The 19252-nt window shown below is 43.3% G+C and overlaps 1 protein-coding gene across 1 annotated transcript in view; it reads right to left on the minus strand.

Annotated features, from left to right (window-relative positions):
* Nucleotides 1-2156: 2156 nt before the first annotated feature.
* SMPD3 (sphingomyelin phosphodiesterase 3) overlaps nt 2157-19252 on the minus strand; it is a gene marked incomplete at both ends in the record, with an annotated part of 30490 nt that continues 13394 nt past the window's right edge. The window contains 5 exons of the mRNA XM_084215160.1: nt 2157-2258; nt 2518-2680; nt 7905-7968; nt 8777-8866; nt 13061-13216. Coding sequence (XP_084071286.1) covers nt 2157-2258; nt 2518-2680; nt 7905-7968; nt 8777-8866; nt 13061-13216 — 575 coding nt within the window. The remainder of the gene's footprint in view (nt 2259-2517; nt 2681-7904; nt 7969-8776; nt 8867-13060; nt 13217-19252) is intronic.

Genomic DNA, 19252 nt, shown 5'->3' on the forward strand with positions numbered 1-19252 from the left:
AACCCGAAAAACACATTGCACATATGTGCACCCTCTGTATAAAGACAGACATACAAAGTGGGAAACTGGTGGTGCACTGGGGTAGTACACTAAAGTCTCTGATTCTGTAAACTTGAATTCCTAATTTTATAAAAAGGGGAGCTGAGTCTGGTTCCATTTTTGAGTCCCCATGGGTTACACTTCAGACTACCCCATGGTTTGGCACAGTACACTTTTAAGAGGCAGTCTCTGCTGAAGGAACCCCAGGACTGGAAAGTGAGGCATAAAATGAGTCAAGACCAGGTGCAGAGGGAGAGTGTGAGCAGTGGCCTTGCTGCCTCCTCAGAATTCACCAATACTGTTAGTCCTGCACTCTCATGACCACTATGAGTTTCTCTATTTGCAAAATCAGATCTAAGTACAAGTTCTGTTGGTTACTGTAGCTAACTAAGCAAGTACCAGAAGCTGTGCAGACTGAGATTTCTAATTTAGTTCTATTCTGATTTAGCTCAAGCTGATTCACAGCAAGTGTAAACTAAACCAAAACAAGAGCGTCCTCAGGGGTTTGTGGGCAGCATAACTAAAACAGGTTACTTAATGGAGTACATCTAATATTGGGTTAACTCTTCTTAACACAGGGAATTTGTAATGCAAGAGGAAATAAAAACTAAACTAGAACAGGAAATAGGCAGAAGAAACTAAGTGAGGGTTAAAACAGAAGGGGTCTCATTGTTCTCCCAATGACACAAACCCTCTGAAATTAAATCCCTAAAAAATACCAAGTCTCATTATGGACCTGATTCTCGGGTTTTCATTATTTTGGTTAGGGTTACAGAGGCTGGGTAGGTCAGGTCTTGGGGACAAGGTGGCAGAGGGGGAGCCCCACATTTGAAGGGCTTTAATGGAAAGAACTACGATTCAGGTGGCAAGACCCCCATTCAAGTCTGTGTGTGCATAACAGATGGAGAATCGTGTCTCACAGACATCAAAACAGCCTCTGTTCCTGGGAAGCAGTTACCTAAGGCCAAGAGTCACAGCTCTATTCTTTACTCTCCTTCTGGCCACGTCCCACTTCCCCTTTAAGTGTACTGATTCCTTTAGAAAATGGTCAGGTTATTCTGCCTTATCAATCATACACTGTTCTACACCTTTTTCCCCCCAAATGTCACTTATTTTTATTTTTTACTCTATATCTAGCATGCATTTTACAATTCATTTCCCACTTACCCTTTCTAGCTAAGGCAGAATGTTGGCTCTGGTGTTACCAATGGTACTACAGGAATCTATTCACTCTACTGTAACATACACATCCCATACCATAATTCAGAACTGTCCCACACGTGGGAAAGAAAGACATTACAGGGAAACTATTTCTTCTTAAGGGAATAGGTTGCATTGAGAAAGCTGAAGGCCTGATTCTGGAGTCATCATTCAGACAAAAGAGTTCATAATTTCAGTGGGAACACAGCTGCAATAAGGGTGGGACTGTGTTCTTGAAGTCTCAATTCCAAATCTTTTAATCATCCTTCAATCAGACAGGAAGATACCGGTCTGCAAATTGAAGAGAGCTGTTTGGTTTAAGGTCTACCTGTACTGACAGAAGGGTTTCCAGTCCCAGGAGGCTTTGGCTGGGCCTGCTTTGTGCCCTCCCCTGCCTGCTGCCAGGTTCCTCTGCCCGGTCCTCTCGGTGCATGCAGTGCGGGCGCATGCGGCTGCTGCGAGCGCGAACGACAACGGTCACAGGCTAAAGAAAGAGAAAAAGCTGCGGCTTCGTAGTTAGACAAAGAAATGATGCAAAAAACCATTGAGCAGCACTAACTCACAGACTAAGTACAAACTAAATTGTGCTATATATTAGTATAAAAACATGTTTTAGTAAGAATGGCACTGGTTCAGAAGGAATTAGGACTTCCATCTCGGTTCCGTTCGGTCCACAGTGAAAGCATTGTAGCGCAGGCCTGCCCTGTTGCCTGAGCCACTTGTGACAGTGGCTTTTGGCCACAGCCCCTTCCATTTCTTCCCTTTTTAGATCCACATTGTTGGTACTTTCTGGGAGTAGCCCAGGTCAGGTCTGGTCATCTTTCCTAACGTGGCACCAGAATAGTTCATTCTTATCCTCTGATATTTTTGAAATATCACTCGTGTTTCCCTCTTTGATCTCTCCGAGCTGGGCAGGTTTAAGGGTCATCCTCTCCCGTGGACACCATGAGACGCATTGCTACTGGAAGGTGGTCAGTCAGGCCTGCCAGCTGGGTGATAAAGCTGAACTCTTCCACTTCCTGCAGAGGGAGAGCAAAAGGAAGATAAGGAGCTGAAAAATCCACGCATCAGAACTCAGCCTCTTTGAACTATCTTAGTGTATTATAGAGGTGTATGTAGTAGCTTTATAAACATGGCACCTGCATGCAGAAGGGGAAAATCACAAATCACCAGGTCCTCGTAGGAGTGTGGGTGTTAATCCAAGCAGAACAGGCTGCAGTGCTATTCAGAGACATGTGTTGTGCAAGTTACAGCCTTTTAGGCAGCTCTGAAACTCACCACTTTCCATTCCAGGTAGAGACCTTCTTCTGTGTAGAGCATATAGTCAATCCTCCTCCCATTTCCCTTCAGTGATGCCTTCCTCCCCTTCTGACTGGAACCATGGTTCTTGCTGGTGGGATAGACTAAGTATCCTTTCCTTCCTTCTTCACTTTCCAGCACCCTGTTTCATTAAAAAAACAAACAAAGCAAGTTTTAATGTTTAAATGTTTGCTCATCCTGGCCCTTTACACCTTACCCAGGGCTCTCTCCAAATCCCTGGTATGGATAATCCCAGTCCCAAAGGACTGTTAAACCTCTAAAGCATGCATCTTTTCCAAATGTGATTTCCAGTATGAGGCTGCTCTAAGTGCTGACAGTGCCCTTAAAGCCTCATGGCAGGCTTGGCATTGCTGGTGCTGCCCTAGAGCTCCCTTGAAGCCAGGAGCAAACACGGAGAGGGGAGCCTGCTATCAGTGCTATAAGGCAGCTCAGAGCCCTTTGTTGATTTCCAGTGCTGCTGAAACTGGCAAAGGAGGAAGTTGTTTCCTGGATTGCTTTAGTACAAACCTGAGCACTTTGATACCAACCTCTCCATTCTGATCAGACCAACTCCTGAAATTAACAACATCCAACCTTACAGACAGGCTACGGGTGAGGACTGATTTGCAGGAGCCCACATCTGGCACATGGTGGGTGGTTTTGAGCAGATTTCAGCATCAGATTACTTGTCTTGGACCCCAAGCCCTTCCTTCACTAGAAATGACAGCCTAATTTACTTTATTCCTGTCTGTGACACTGCAAACTCCTCCACACGGAGGAGTTACTCAGCAGGTGTGTTAGCACTGCCCTCCCACCCTGCAAGCAGATTACCCAGCCCAAGGCCACACACAGAAGCACTCGAAACTGAGAATTGGTTTTCTAGGTACCAATCTTGTGTTCCAGGAAATAAGATGCTGCTCTCCCATTGAAATACTTATTTTGGGTCATTAAACATTACCTGTAGGTTTTAAGCAGAAGACTATTAAGGCCCTGAGCAACTCAATCTAACTTTGAACTGAGCCCAACTTTGAACGTGACCTTGGACCACACAGCCCACAAGGGTCCCTGACACTGTTCTTACAATATCCTGTGCTGTTCTCTGCTGTTTTGCTGTTGTGTTGGACTTTGAGGGGAACTTGTTTTACCCTCCTGTGTCCCATTTAAAAGCTCTGCCAAAGGAGCACCGGGGGAAGAGCCCCAACCGTGCGAGCAGAGCCGGCACCCGCCCGCGCCGGGGATTGTGCCCAGCTGACATCAAGTCCCAGACAGGGGCTGCTCAGGCTGTGGTTTTGCTGCATCTGCCTCAAAACACAAACTTTCAAAACCACCTCCTCAAAAATCTCCTTCTTTACCTGCCCAAACCTGAGCTCAGGGCTCCGTGCTTTCCCCTGCGAGAGCTGATGATGCCATCAAGCCGCATCACCAACAGGAGAAGCACTGAGCCATGAGCTTGGGTCCCTGCAGGCACACAGCCTTTCATTTCACCTTGGAGAAAAATAAGATCTTTTTGATCACCTGGTTTGTAAGACTTGACTTGGATGGGTTTTATGGGGCTGGGTTCAGGAATTTTTTTAATGCACACATGTGGGAGTACAGAATGGAGGAAAAACAAGGGACGAGCACTCCTGGTATGTTTTAGTATGGTTGCTTTGTCATATTTGAGGATTTTGGAAGAACCTGGATAGTGGCAGAGGGGACCCAGCCCTGGCTACAGCTGATTAGGTCTCAGTAGTGTTACAATCTCTAAGTTGGGGTCAATTTGTACATTTAAAGGTGCACTTTTTGTGCTGCAGCAGATAACAATGACAAAACTGATCATGTAGTCATTTGATCAGAACTTTTCTTTACTCCCCTTTGGACTTAGGGAGGTATTGAAGGTTCTCAGAGCTTATTGTAATCAGTTTATGAAAAGAAACTTTCTTTTATGTGTTGCTTTGTTTTAATAATAACTCACATTAAATTAGCTTACTGTATGCACTCCATTTTGATTCTCCAAAGAGCTCTTGCAAATGATTCACTTCCTTAGATTGTTTTTCTAGGTTCAAGGAAGGTACTGGTTCTTTGATGGTGCTGACCTCTTTCAAAAATTGTATTTATATTTGGCAAAGCTAATTAAGTAACAAAATAGAAGAAACTGCTGATTAGCTCTGCAGCACTACTGCAAAAAATCTTATTTGCATTAGTTTAAGACATGAATTTGTTTCCGCTTCAATGATGGCTTTTTAAAAAAGTCTGTGAGTGCTGGGTGCTCACTTAACTGCACAAGTGCTGATTGAAGGGAGATATTAAATCCATGAGGGAGGCAAATTGTAAATGTGCATGCATGTGCTGCTGCTGAGCACTCTCTGTGCACAGGGTCTGCTGTCTGTCTCTCCAGGAGCTGACACAGACACAGGGCAGCTGGCTCAGACCTGCTGGCAGTTAAACCCTGACCAGCTGAGGGAACATTTCTGATCATGACTGAGCACAACTAAACCAATTTTATCAGAATAATTGTCCTGATTCATAGGAAACAAAGAAAGGGAAAATGAAGTAATTGGGACTTTGTTTTTCCCTGGCAGGGTTTCAGTCCCAAATACCCCATCCCTCTGTTGGTTGGTTGAGTGGTGCTGGCCCAGCTGCAGCCAAGGAGCACCAGGAGCAGCGACTGCAAGGGAGCCAAAAAGCAAAACTCCCTCATCCCAGACCTTGAGGGACCAGCTCTCATCCTGGCCAGAAGCACCTGAGCTAGGGAAGACTTTTCTCACTGGTATTGAAGCCTTTAGCCCAGAACTGTGAGCCCCTGTCCAGCAGGGGAGACTGGAAAAAATTGCATTTAAGTTTTTTCTTAGCTGTGCTGGAATGTGCTCTCCTAGGCCTGCCTCTGGTCAGGGTTCAGAGATAAAACTGACTTTATTCCAGGGCTTAACTTAAAGATGACAATCATCTCAGTGAGATTGGATTACTTCTGTGCATTTCTTGAAGCCTTTCTGAGCAGAAGCTTGTGTGGCTGCCAGGACAGTGGCAGAGCCCACTCTTGTTACATCTAGCTAATTAATTGTTTGATAATTATAAGTTACTTGCTATTATTTGTACCAAGTCTGTTGTTCTAGTCTGATGTTTTACATACACTGTGCTTAACACAAAAGACATAGTTAAGAAGGAGTTGTTGCTGCTTTTATGGCCTATTTATTTTAGTAATGTGAAATACCTAATTTTATTTATGAACCAGAGAAGAGTGCTGATGAAGAAATAATTCTCTGGATAGCTGACATTGCCAATTTAAATGTCTGCAAAGCTTCATCTAGGTTCATTATGGAAAAATTTGAGAATGGATCAATTCTAGGCAGTGCCCTGCTTTGCTGTGTATATGAACAATATTTGTTAGCTGGGTAGTGCCCCACAGCCACTGTGCTATTTAGCATTTAAATGTCTTTAAAGCCCAGATTCCATTAATTGCTTTACATTTCCTGGAATTTCCTTGCAGATTCCCTGGCTGCCAGTCCTTTGCAGAGACAGCAGGACAGGCTCCCTCAGCCTCCCATGGAAACCATGGCTCTCCAATGCATGAGCAGCCCACAGAATGCACTCATGCAGAGCTGCAGAAAGAGCCAGAGGGTTATTTCATCAGTGCAAAAGAACTATAGCACATTGCAGAAAATGGAAAGCCAACTTAGCAGGCAAGAAGCCTCATGTATATTCTGCTCCCAGCACTCAAGGCTGTTTTTCAGTTGTCACAGCCAGAGGTGCTGTGCATGCCCAGAGGTAGCAGAAGTAATATTCTTAATTTGTTATTGATTATTTGATGGCTTCCTATTTAATCAGTCATGTATTTGTCAGTGGAACATAATTGCTGAACAGCAGTAACTCTTCAGGGAATAAAACATAATACCCCAAAAGGAATTCTGTGACACATTGTCTGAAAAGGCCACTTTAAAATGCAGGGTTTGTTTGGGCTTTGGTTTGGTTTGGTTTGCTTGGGGGATGAAGGGGGTTAGATTTTGGTTTGGTGCTCTGTTTTTTTTTAAATGCTCCAAACCTGCTCTTGGAGGCATAAGATGTAATGTTATACCCATATATAGATTTACATTAGCAAACTTGATTGTAGAGCCAAATTGCCTTGTTTTTGCTTTCCAGAAATCCCTTTCACATGTATTAAAGTTATGTTTTTAATGTGTCAATAGAAATGTCTGGAAAATTTGCAATCTCTCAAATGTGCAAAGCAGGATCCACTGTAAAAAATTTTTATTTTGGATGTAAACTAAAGCCAAACCTGATGCCTAGAATTCAATTTCTTTGTTCAAAACTGAAAGAAAACTTCAGGATGTGGCCTCACTTAATGCATTGACTGAAGTGTCCAGCTATGCCATGAACTGTGCTTGGTGAGTAATTACATCAACCTCCTGTAATGTACCATTTCCATTCTGTGTGTCAACAGAAACATCTGGACTGACTTCTTAATTTGAATAACTTTACCTCTGTAGCACATTTTGGTAATGCATAGAGCATCTTTTATAGTTAGTCATGATGCTGAGGTATTTATTTAGCACAGTAAACTTGCCTTCATGGTAGAGAAGGTGACAAAAGGATTGCCACATTAATTAAGTGCTGCTCTAAAATGTACAAAGCTTATTAATTTCTCTCCACTGGCATATTATTTAACAAACAGGTATTCAAGAAATTTATCTTAAGACTTCTGTTAATGAAGATTTTTTTGTATTTCTCATAACTCCCCTAGCTCAAACCACAGACACCTGTTTCTCAATATCAAACACTCTTTAGAGGTGATGCTGCACTGGTGTCACTGGAAGATCCTGAGCCACATTTTTAGTTCTGTCTGCTGTGCAGTTTAATTCCTGTCAGTGTTTGTGAGCTGGTGTTTCAGGTGTATTGAGCCCTGCAGTGAATGGGTAACTCAGTGGTTGTTGGGCTGGTTGGGGGTGGTGTTTTAAACTCAGTGGGGTTTTTATTTGAGGAGAACTACATTTTCTTTTTGCTGCCCTTTGCAGTGCTGTGACCTCAGAAGTGGCTGCCTGCAGAGACTTTCAGACATGCTGTCCATACACTCTTTTTGGGAGTGCTTGGAGCTTCTTGTGCCATGGGCCTGCCCAGGTAGGACCAGCTTTGGAGACAAACAGACACTGCCTACAGCTCTCTCATCTTTTCACCCACTGAAGCCAACCCCATTTGGCTTAGAGAACCAGCCTCTTTTCCTGCCCCATTTATCCTCTTCCCCAAACACCCCTGGGCAAAAATTTGATTATTTGTTTTGTTTTCAGTCCATGAAATACCTCTCAGTCTGAACATCTGAAATGTTAAACAGCAAGAAATGAACTTGCTTTTTACAGAACTGTCTAAAGGATGTGGAAAGGTTAGGAATTGCATACTTCTGTAGGTTATCTGGGGTGCACACTTCTTCATCATATAATCCTTCAGGATCCAACAGCGTACCTGTGAACAGAAAGGGAGATGTGAGTGTCCCAGCACAGCCCCTGGGATGTGCCTCTTGGGAAGCTTTGTGTGGGGGAGAGAGGGGACTGCTCTGAGAGCAGTGTGTTCATTCTCTCTCCAGACCTCCCTACCACCTGACACCTTGCAGATGTCTCCACACTGCCACTTTCTCAGCCCCCATGACTCTCATTTGTTTTTCTCCTATTACAGAGTAAAACCTCATTATTAAAAAGTTCTACTTAACTTTAGAATCTTCACAGTTATTAAAGCTCCTCTGCGGAAGGTATTAATTCCTGTTCTAAAACTTCAGCGAGTTCAACCGAGTCTCACCAGGTATTAATACCTCAGAGTTCCAGGAAATCTTTTGTAATATAAACCTTACAAATTTGTGGAGTTGGTTTGCTTTGTTACTTCCTCACTATTTATTGAGCACCAAATGGAACACTCTGAGCAGAAGCTGCAGGCTTTCACTGCATGCACAAAGCACAGAAACAATAAATTGGCTACCTTCCCCTCTAATCTAGAGATTATTTTAAAAGTAGAATATATGGGGAAGGCATTCAGTTATCCTGGTGCATGACTTCTAGAATGTGGAATGCAGTTCAAGATCTCTGTTTGGTCCTTAATTACCATCCCACAAGATATTGTTAAGTTATATAAAATGTATGGTATATAATATATAATACCCCTTATACATGTTTGTCCTCCACCAAGCTCTTGCTGCTGTTCAGCTGAAGCAGCTGCTGCTGGGGGCAGGCTCTGGTGGCAGAAGGGAGTTGTCCCCACCCTGAGAGCTGGAAATTCTTACCGATTGCCCAAGGCTTGTCCTCCCCAGGACCAACTCGACACGGGTCTTTGTAGTGTGTAAACAGAGAGTGCTGTTGCTCCAGCTTGTCCTCTGCAGGGAAAGAACAAGCCCAGGAAAAGGCACATCAGCTCCTGATTGTGAACCTGTGCACAGCTCTGTGCTCTGCCACAAGAGCAACACCAAGCCCTCGTTTTTCCTCAGCAGGAGAATCCTAAATACAAAGGTTTGATTTGAGTCACTTCAGCCACAGCTTTAGTGCACAGCAGGATCTTGCCTCTGTCAGAAATTCCAGCAAGTGCTTCCTATTAACAGTGCTTTCTTACAAAGTCTTTTCAGTGGAAGATATTTTTGGTCGTTTTTAGCTCTAAACTGAAGTGAAAATTTTTCTGTGTATCTCCTCTCTCTGCCACTGCCATTGTTTGCTTACAGTAAAACAGTTTTTTACAGTACAAAACTCTTGTTGAGATAGAACACCCAGAGGAGAGCTGGGCTGGCTTCCCAATGGCAAAGGAAATGCCTGTTTGTGGGCATATTCACACATCTCAGGAGGTTTGAAGATAAAACCTTATGCTTTCTTTGCTCTAGAATTCACTGATTGAATGTTTTTCAAGCTATAACAGATCAGAGAAAGGACAGGCAATTGATAATTTGCCTGGGATGTTATCTACAGCCTTAAAGCCATTCTAAACATAATCAGCATGACCATCAAGCATGAAAGTAAATTCTTCCTCATTGCTACTGTGCTCCTTGCATTGAAAGCACATCAAGCTCCAAGGATCACTTGGTAAGAAATCCCACATAACTGCACACAGCAGCATTGCAGACCCTGAGCAAACCAGCAGGTTCCAGTTCTGTGTGCTGCCTATCAACAAAATCATCATAGCTGGGAAAGAAACTGGAACCTGAAAGTGCCAATGGCTACAATTCCACTGTTAAATGGCAAAGAAACTGCAAACAGCTCCTGAAAACTTCCTCACAGCACTTAGGGCTTTTACAAGGCTAAAACATGTCAGCAACAATTGAAAGCTCTCTCTTGGGAGAATATTCACCTGAGTTTGGAGCTGCTGCTGCTGCTGCTGTTGTGTATTTGTCCCTGTCAATGCCAAAGAGCACGTGTGAAAATGGGAAATAAAATCCAAATCAAAACTCTGAACTGTGAGCTGTGTCTCTCAGACAGAGCCCAGCTCACACCCCAAGGATCACATCAAATTCCTCATGTAAAACGCTGCTCTTGCCAAGGAAGGAGCTGCCATCTCTTGCTGAACAAAGAGGTGGAGGGAAGCAGTGCTGTGCTCACAGCTGTTGGCTCATTTGGCGTTTTGTTATTCAGAGTCTTTAGTTCAGCTGACTGACAGTTCCTCTGGCTCCTTACATCTTCCCAGCTAGCTCTCAGTCTTGACAACATCCTCAGAACTGCAAGGAGATTGGAAAACTAATTTTTCAGGGAATCCTGGACTTGTAGCAGATGATTGGAAGAGCGACCCTCCCTAAGTTCTGCCATGTAGGCAGCACAGAAAGAAAAATTCTTTCTGTCTGAGTTGCCAATTGGTTTGTTTAATGTTTATGGAAAAGTAGGTGTAGAAATCTTTGCCATTTTTAATTTCTCCAGGTCTCCCCTTGTTGTATCATATGTCTACAGAATCTCCCTCAAAACCAAGATAGATTAAAAAATATTAATTTACAACTGTGGGACTGACCATGACAAGTCACAGCTGATGACACAAATCTTTGCCCATCTGATTGGAAGGCTTTTTTTTCTTATTCTAAAAGGCTTAAAAACATATTAGACTTTTGCATAAGTTAGTTGAAAGCAACATAAGGAACTTTCTGATAACAGTAAGGAACTTTCTGATAACATTCCCACTAAGTGTGAATTCCCTGTACAAATGCTGCCATAACATTCTGTAAAGCTGGAGGAGAAAACTCAGTTGCAGAAAATTTGTCATAAGCATAAGGTCACTCATGGACCTAAAGATCTTTGAAAACTGTCAATATAACTAAGAATAGAAGCTTGGTATTCACTGAAACATTAATTAGCTGTTGTATCAGTCTGTGGAGAGGGGAAGGATACAGAAAATCACAAAGAGAGTTACAGGAAGCTAATTATTGCTTTAAAAAAAACTTAAGATACTCAATTAACCTATAATGCTAACAAATGTCCCTAAAACAATGAGTAATGTAAAAAGGGAGGAGAGAACTTTAAAACATTGCATTAATCTTCCTTAGTACATATGGAAAGAAAGCAATCTGAAAATAAAATAAAAAAAATAGCCAGCTTAATTCCAGTTTCCATGCTGGGTGCATTTTAAAGGGGAAGGTGATGTAAATAAGCATCAGAGATAGCAAAGATAAAATTAATTTTTATACCCCATTTTTCAATCCTCTGTAGCATCAGTTGCAATGTTTACAGCCATTATTTGGAAAAGCAAATTGTTATTTTTGCTTTGTCATTAAAAAGACAGCTCAGAATTGCATTAATTATGCTCTGTGCTTCTTGTGAAAGATCTTGGGTAGAGTGCCAACACTTCTCAGGTGGAGAGTCCTGACCATATGTCCGACCTCCCAGCTCCCCTCCCACCTCTCTGTGCTGGTGCTGCAGAGCCCATTCACTCTCCCCTTGTGATCTGACTGGGCATTCTCCCATTGAGTTTGCAGCAGCTTGTTCATTTCCTTGATGGACACCTTTGCCTCCAGGCCACTCCATCCAGCCAACAGCGAAAATGAAGTGAAATGCTCAGATCACAGCAGATGTGTCTGTCTGTCTGTCTGTCTGTCTGTCTGTGTCCCAGCCCCTGCCTGCCCTGCCCAGCACTGCTGCAGCTCCTTGGCCTGGGGGGCACCTTGGACACATGGAGAGCTGGAATTTCCTTCCTGCACCCCCTCAAAACCTCCCTGCCTCTGCTGCCTTGTTCCTCCCCCTGGGATGTTTGTCCGACTGCAGCACTGTGCAGCCACTGCCACTCCCTGCTCCCCTCGGCACGGAGAGCCCGGCCAGCGCTGGCACCATCTGAGTTCACCCTGGAGCTGAAGTTGTGATGGATTTCCTGCTTGTACATATGGGCTAGGAAGGAGGGAGAGGAGGGCTGGGGTTTGGGCTGGTGGTCTTTTCTACCAAACTTTGCTAAAATCCTCCATTTCATGCGTCTGATACAAGTAATGAGGTTAGAGATAACATTCTGGGGGTTTTTAAATCAGACAATGCTTTTTGTTAAAATTGCTTCTGGTACAGGTGTTGCTCTCTGTCTCAGTTACCTGAGACTTCTTATAAAAACTACAGAATCCACTGGGTGCTGGTGCCAAATTCACCTGTTCATCCACAAACCCTGCTCTGAGCTGCTGAATCCCTTTGGGTGCAGCAGCCTGAGGTATCCCTGGGCAGTGTCCCTGGGCAGTGTCCCTGTGCTGAGGTATCCCTGTGCTGAGCCTGTCCCTGTGCTGAGGTGTCCCTGTGCCCACTCTGTGCTCTCTGTGTCTCAGCATTTCAGTGGTGGCCCCTCAGCCCCAGCCTCTGATCCATGTGCCAGCTCCAGCCCAGCAGGGAGCTCTGCTGGGTGCCTGAGCTGGACGGAGCAGGGAGGCACAGAGGATGCAGATACAACACTCTGCACTCCACATTGGCAATTTAACCCTTGCACAGCATAATATTCATGTTTGGAAAAAGCTTCCATCTCTGTGAGGTCGCCACCCATTAATTATGGTTTTGTGGAGTTCTTTTTTAGTACCCTCAGCATCCAATTAAAAGAAAAAAACAAATTTCTCAAAATAAAAAAACCTCAAAAGTACATAGCATCAGTTAATTTTTTTTCCAAGACTGATTCAGCAAAGTTGAATTCTCTCTGCAGCATTAGTCTTCATATATGTACTACCAAACTATTTTTAACTGCATGAATTTACTACTTATTCTCCACAAAAATCCCATACATATCTCTCATCAGTAACTAAAACTGTTGAACAGTAAATAGTAAATGTCTCCCTAATTCAAGTAAAGCTAAACCACTGGATCTGTACTCATTATTGCTACCACAAGTCACAAATTATTGCTTTGTGCCTTAAAACCCATCATGCTTAATAATTCCACAGACCTCATGGCAGGAGCCAAGGGAGGAGCTCACACTCCAAGCTCATACCTATTTTAGAAGTGCCTGTAGCAATTAAGCTTTCCCTAGCAAAAGCCAGTCATAATTGAGTGTATAGTCATATACTGCTATAACCCACAGGGATCTAGAACATTCCTATTCCTTTTCAGGACTGGTAGACACCAGGAAAAGGCAAACCTTGTCTTACCAGAGGAGCAGTTATCAAAGTTGAGATCTCCACAGAGTACATCAAAAGCCACCAGCTCCTCTGGATTGGCTGTACTGGAGGAGGAGGTAGATTTTCTGAATTCAGACAGCCAATCTTGAAGCATATCCAGTTGCTCACATCGAACAGTTGTGTCTCCTGTAGCAAACAAACAAACAAACACCAAAACAAGGAGTGAGACCCCCTGTTAGAATGCTACTCAGCCACATGTGAGTTGCTGAGCTATGGGCAGACATCCTGAGAAAAAGGCTGCAAGATAAGAAATGGTGTGGCCAGAAGGGCACTCCTAGTGCTGAGGCTGTCAGGAGCTCCATCAGGACTCACACTTCTTGGTGATTTAAGTGTCTCCTCTGGAACCAGGCACATCTGGAGAAATGAGAGGACGAGTTCCCTGTGCTGCAGACAAGCACCCAGAACAATGATGTTTCTTGTCATAAGAGAATCTGATGTACTATGTCTATAGTCAGGAATTCAGAGTTAAAATCCTACTTCAGACAGAGCTAGACAGTATGTCCTGGGGTAAATCACTTGATCTTGCTTTGCTTCCTGAATTTTAAAAAAGAAAAGTTTAGCTTTCAAGTGTAAATGGTAAATATACATCACTGGTACATTCAGCTTCCTTATACTGTAGTAATCCATCTGAGGAAGGGTTCTCTCTATGGCAAGAGGAGGATGCCTAAACTGGAAGTATTTTTTCATATTTTCAAAGGTATGTGTTGGAAACAGGTTTAGGTAGGCAGAAATCCAGAAATAAAGAACAGATTCTTTTCACCAGTTCTGGGGAGTTACACCAGGACTGTTCTGCATGGAAGGGCCGAGATTTATTGGTTACCAAAAGGAACCATCTGACACACAAAACAGCTCTTTAATTACAGCAACTAACCATACTTAACTTCAAGCACATCAGGTGACATGAAGTCTAACAAGAAATGATTACTGTCTCTCTCTTACAATGACTACAGCAAATCATTTTGATGTGGACAAAGGAGCAGACAGATTCATTCTAGAAACAATTATTTACCATATTGTCTTTCCTTTTGTTTTGTTTTCACTGTCCCTAGAGTTAACAGCTATAATTTTGCTTGTTTCAGACTTTTAAAGATATGTCAAGTCAGAACAACATTACTTTTCTTCAAAATAAAAGATTTGTTTTCAAATGCCAGAATCAGAAGGAAAAGCAGCAAGCCCAAAATTACTTAGTCTGAGTAGAATTTTACTTTGACATAATTTACTACTTTGTAAAACCTGTTTAGTTATGTATGTCCAGAGCTTCTTTCAGAGGCCACTGTGGAGATGATGAATATTTAATTCTGCACCCTCACAGTTTATTAACCACTCATCTCAACTGCAGCTGTCACCAGGACTCTTTAGAGACTCTCAGAAAGTGAGCACTGCAGCATTAGCACTGTCACTGCATTAGCACACACAGCTCCAGCCACTAGGGCTTCACCTTCCTACCACTGCTGCCCTGTGAAAGGCTGGAATTTCAACATCATCTCAGGGCAGGGGTGAGCAGGAAGGTGGTGAATCAATAGTTAAATACAAACAGAATCAGAAATGTTCAGCCAAGGTTTATTTGATACGATGCTAAATAATTATAAGGTACATTGAAAAAACCATCACTAGGGAAAGAGGGTTTTAAGCAGGTTCTTACACTGACTCATCTCTTTAGGCTGGTAGTTCCAACAGCAAAAAACTTGATTTTTTTCTTCTGTTTGTGTTACTTCTAACAAACCTTTACCTGCTGGGCTGTAATATAAAAGCAGATGTGTTTCCCAGATCTATTCCCTAACCTACAGTTTCTAATTACTTGTACCTCAGGTTCCCATTGTGCCCTACTCAGCTTGGGAAAGCCCCTGCAATGACAGCACAAGAAAGCCCCACAGTGAAGATGGAGCTAAACAAAAGCCCAGGAAATAGGTCACATGGAGCAAATGGAGCCTGGAGCAGGTGACACTCACTACAAAAGGTGTGCGTGACTAACAGAGCCTTCCTGCTCAGCTAAAGATAGGGCAGAAATTACAGATTCATGGCATGTGTGAGCTTCTGAAAGGGACCTCTGCAGATCATCCAGTCCAACCCTTCTGCCCAAGCAGGGATCACCTACATCAGCTTGTTCAGGACCATGTCCAGTCAGGTCTTGAAAATCTCTGTAGCTGGAGACTCCATAACCTCTGGGTAGCCTGTTCTGGAACTTTGTCATCCTTGCAATAAAAACCATTTTCCTGTGTCTAAATGGCATTTCAGTTTGTGCCCAGTGCCTCTGGTCCCATTACTGCACCCCAATGAGGAGAGGCTCCCTCCACATTCCTTGCACCCTCCCATCAGGTATTCACCCCTGGACAAGAGCTTTCTCCTCCCAAAGCTGTCCCAGCTTTCTCTTTCCTGGTGAAGCTCATTCAAATTCATGACTGTCCTCCTTTTGCAGCATCTGAATCTTCCTCTCCTGTCTCCTCTCCTTAGGCTGTACTTTTTCTGACCTGCCATTGTTTCCTCATAAGGAACTTTTAGGCATGGTGCTTGTTGACAAGAATGCAGTAAAATCTCATTCCCCACAAAGTCCCAATTACATAAATTGCTTCATTTTCTAAGAAGTGCTTTTACATTCCTGAATGGCCAAGGATGTTCCACTCATTTTCTGTGAATTATCCATCTGGCATGGCTTCACCAAATGAGAAATAAAATAACAGGCCCATTACCACGTGGGCATAAAACTCAGGCAGCAACCTGTCCCAGATCAGCATGAAAAATACAGCAAAGCCACTTAACTGAAACACAAAAAGGTAAAATTCTCCAACAGAAAAATCTTGAGAATAACAAGAGACACAGGCAAAATGATGTTGTGTCTGATAAGATGCATTGCTGTTACTAGAAAAGCATTACCTGCGTTGTGGCATACACCTCTCCCTGGGGATGCTGAGCCTTGGTAACAGCCCTGCACAGCTTTTAACCTCAGGGCTGACAGGTAAACCTTGGGGCTCTGGGAACATGACTTCCATCTGTCTTTAGCCAAGTGTGCACTTGTGACAGCCCAGCATCCCTGGCTATCCCCATGAGAGGTCACAGAAGGAATTGCTCTTCAGGGCACTGCTGGGAGCAGGGGCACACAGCTCCATTTCCAGGACACAATGGGATCTCTCTAATGAATCCCTCTAATGAATGACTTGAATGTAATTGTTTTCTAAGATTCATATTATGCAGCTCTCAGCAGGTACTGCACGTGTCCACATGCAAAAGTTACGACTCAGAGCCCAGTCTCAGCAGCTCCCAATGATCAATAACTTTGGAGATGAAGATAAGTAAACTCATCAGACACCCAAGTAGAAGAGAAGCCAAAGTTGCCTCCAGCACGCAGGGAAACAGTTCAGTAAATACTGGCAGAAGAGAACTAGGTAGTAACTCCTAGCAAAGGTTCAACTTCTTAAACATTCAGATAGAATCAGTGATCTGACTGCCACCAGGGATTAGCCAAAGAATACAGATTTGTGCTAATTGCTCTACACTCTTTTCTTCAGTAGCTGGCCTGGAAAAATGCACATAATTGTGTTGTGATGGGATCCTGCAGTCAGCATTTCTGAATTCCCTGAAAGCTCCTTTCAGCTTCAAATTCTGTAGAAGGATGAAAGGGTAATATGGGAAACTTCAGCCAGCATAAATAAATGCTTCACCTTGTTCATTGTAGAATAATCATACTTGCCTTTTCCATTCACTTTGAAAACACTTGAGTGAAACCCTGGCTTCAGTTAGAATTATACACTGACTGTTCTATCCTATTCTGAAAGACGTTGGAAGGAGCACTGTGGTTGTAGGACAAAGCAGATGCAGGCCTAGTCACAGGAAATTAAAAAATCTAGTGGAGGCAGTGCAGTATGGGATATATTGGCAGGGAACCTGGGGAAGAAGAGCAAAAAAAATTGCAAAGTGTAGGATGTGAAGCCTAATCACAAGGAAAAACTGTTTCCAAGTCACAAACTAAAGGCTTCAGTGCAGCTGTGAGACAGGCTGTGTCACACCTGACTGTGAGCAGACCCCTGCACTTGTAACACTTAATCCAGGGCAGACTGAGGAAATAGAATAAACCAAAGTAAGAACAAACCACCTGAAGCTCAAAGGAACAAAGTCCCCTTTTATTCTGCTGGGCTCCTTCTCAGCTGGGTCAGGTCCCAGCCAAGTACAGCACAGCCTACAGCAGCTGGGGTGGCACAGCTGAGGAGGGCAAGGACAGGCTCTGCTCCTTCAGGGACATCTGTGGAATCACTGCCTGAGGATGATCAGCTACTCCTGATCGCACCATCACAGCTTCAAATGCTGAGAGAGCTTTGTCAGTTCTGCTTCAGCTCTGTGTAGGCTTGGGAGCCTGAAACTGGGGCTGGAGAGGTGTGGGTTCCAGCAGCTGGGCTGCCAATGGCTACATCCACATGAAATGCAGAACAGGGATGTGAGCAGGTTTGAGACAGCATCCAGCAGCTGCATCCCCTCAGCTGGGGCTGGAGTAGCCTGAGGCTAACTCTGGGCTGACGGCTCGGTGGGGTGTCTGAGAGCCGTGACTCCACGGCACTCGGGATGTGGGTGGATTCAAGGCAGCAAAACCTGGCCAGAACATTAGTCACTGACTAATCAACAGACATAAAAGAACCATGTAAAATTAACAGCCCTGCAAAATAATTACATCAAATCTCATTAAAGGATCCCTTCATTTGTCACTGAAATGCAGCTATTTCCACTATGGAAATGAAGAGCTTCTTCATAGCAGCAACCAGGCAGAGACCTGAGAGGAAAAGCTACATTTAATTCTAAGGTTTCTTAAAAAAGTTGAGGGTCAGGTCTGAACAAATAGTAATTGCTCAGAACAGAGTTGAGCCAGCACATACCTTGAGAAAAGCATTAGCAGCTGGTCCCTGATCTTAAGCAGTTGGATCATTTCACTTTATACTTATGTTAGTATCAGAACTGTCAAGTGTAAGTTTACGTATCCTGGAAGGGAAACCAGGTTGCACTCAGCCATGTGTGACAAGATTATTTAAATGGCTGACCTTTTAAACACAGCTTGTTCTTATAGATACACATCTTTCCATCATTAAACCGGGGTTTTGGATAATTTGTTTAACGCATGAATGTTATGAATCAAATGATGCAAATCAGAAAGCACAGCTCTGCCGAACTTACGAACTTTAGTTTTCCATTTCACTACATAAACAAATACAATTTATCTAGGGACAGACTCTTAAATCATTGTCTGCTCTAGTTGAATGTAGTTTGAACCAGATAAGCCTAAAAATACAAAGCAGGAAAATAAAAGGTTGTGTTTTACCCTTGAACAAACTTTAGGTTGACTTTGAATAGAGAACATTACTTCCCCTTTCTTCTTCCCTCCCCCCTCTTCCTCTTTAATATTTTAGGGATTTCATAATGTGGTTATCAAGGACTAACTGAGGATACAGGACTAGGTAGTAGAAAGGAAAAGAACTGAAAACTAGAAACAAAACCCAAAAAACTGAACTAAACTGGAACAGCAATAAATCTCAGCAATCTCACAGTACATTGCCGCAAGTTAAAAATAGAAAAGCAGAGAAGGATGTTACATTGTTAAAAAGTAGCTGAAAAATTCATTAATCTTTTTTAGAGCCATGCAGTGTCTCTAATGGACTTGAGGGACTGGCAGGTTTGCTGGCAGGTCCGTGTGTGGCTGAGGCAGGCTGGAGCAGCCCCAGATGCTCACATGCAGGTCCCAGCACATGGGCTGGCAGCAGCCACTCTGCCAGGGCTGTGCTGCTCCCAGAGCACAGGAATCACAGCCAGGTTTAATGAAGGAAGGGTATCCAACCCTCTGGCTAAATCAAATGCTGATCGTACTCCAAGTAAAGGTCTGTAGATTCGGTTTTTATAACTACACCTATTCGAAGTTCGGAACTGCTTTAAAACATATGACCAGGAGAGTTTTCCTGGAATATACCAGGAGTATATCAACTTGCTGGTCATTTATGGATGAAATTTGCAGGTCAAAAGCCAGAGAATTTTGGCTTTTTCCACCACAAATCAGTAGCTAGAATTACTGTCCCATGTAACTTCTGATTATCCCCCAGTTATGTACAAATAAACTTTCGTTTATATGCTGATACTCACAGTATGGGCTGTTAAATGCTGTTGAGTAACAATGATAGTAATGTATTTCTA

This window comes from Fringilla coelebs (assembly GCF_963513975.1).
Source record: "Fringilla coelebs genome assembly, chromosome: 14".
Taxonomy (NCBI): Eukaryota; Metazoa; Chordata; class Aves; order Passeriformes; family Fringillidae; genus Fringilla; species Fringilla coelebs.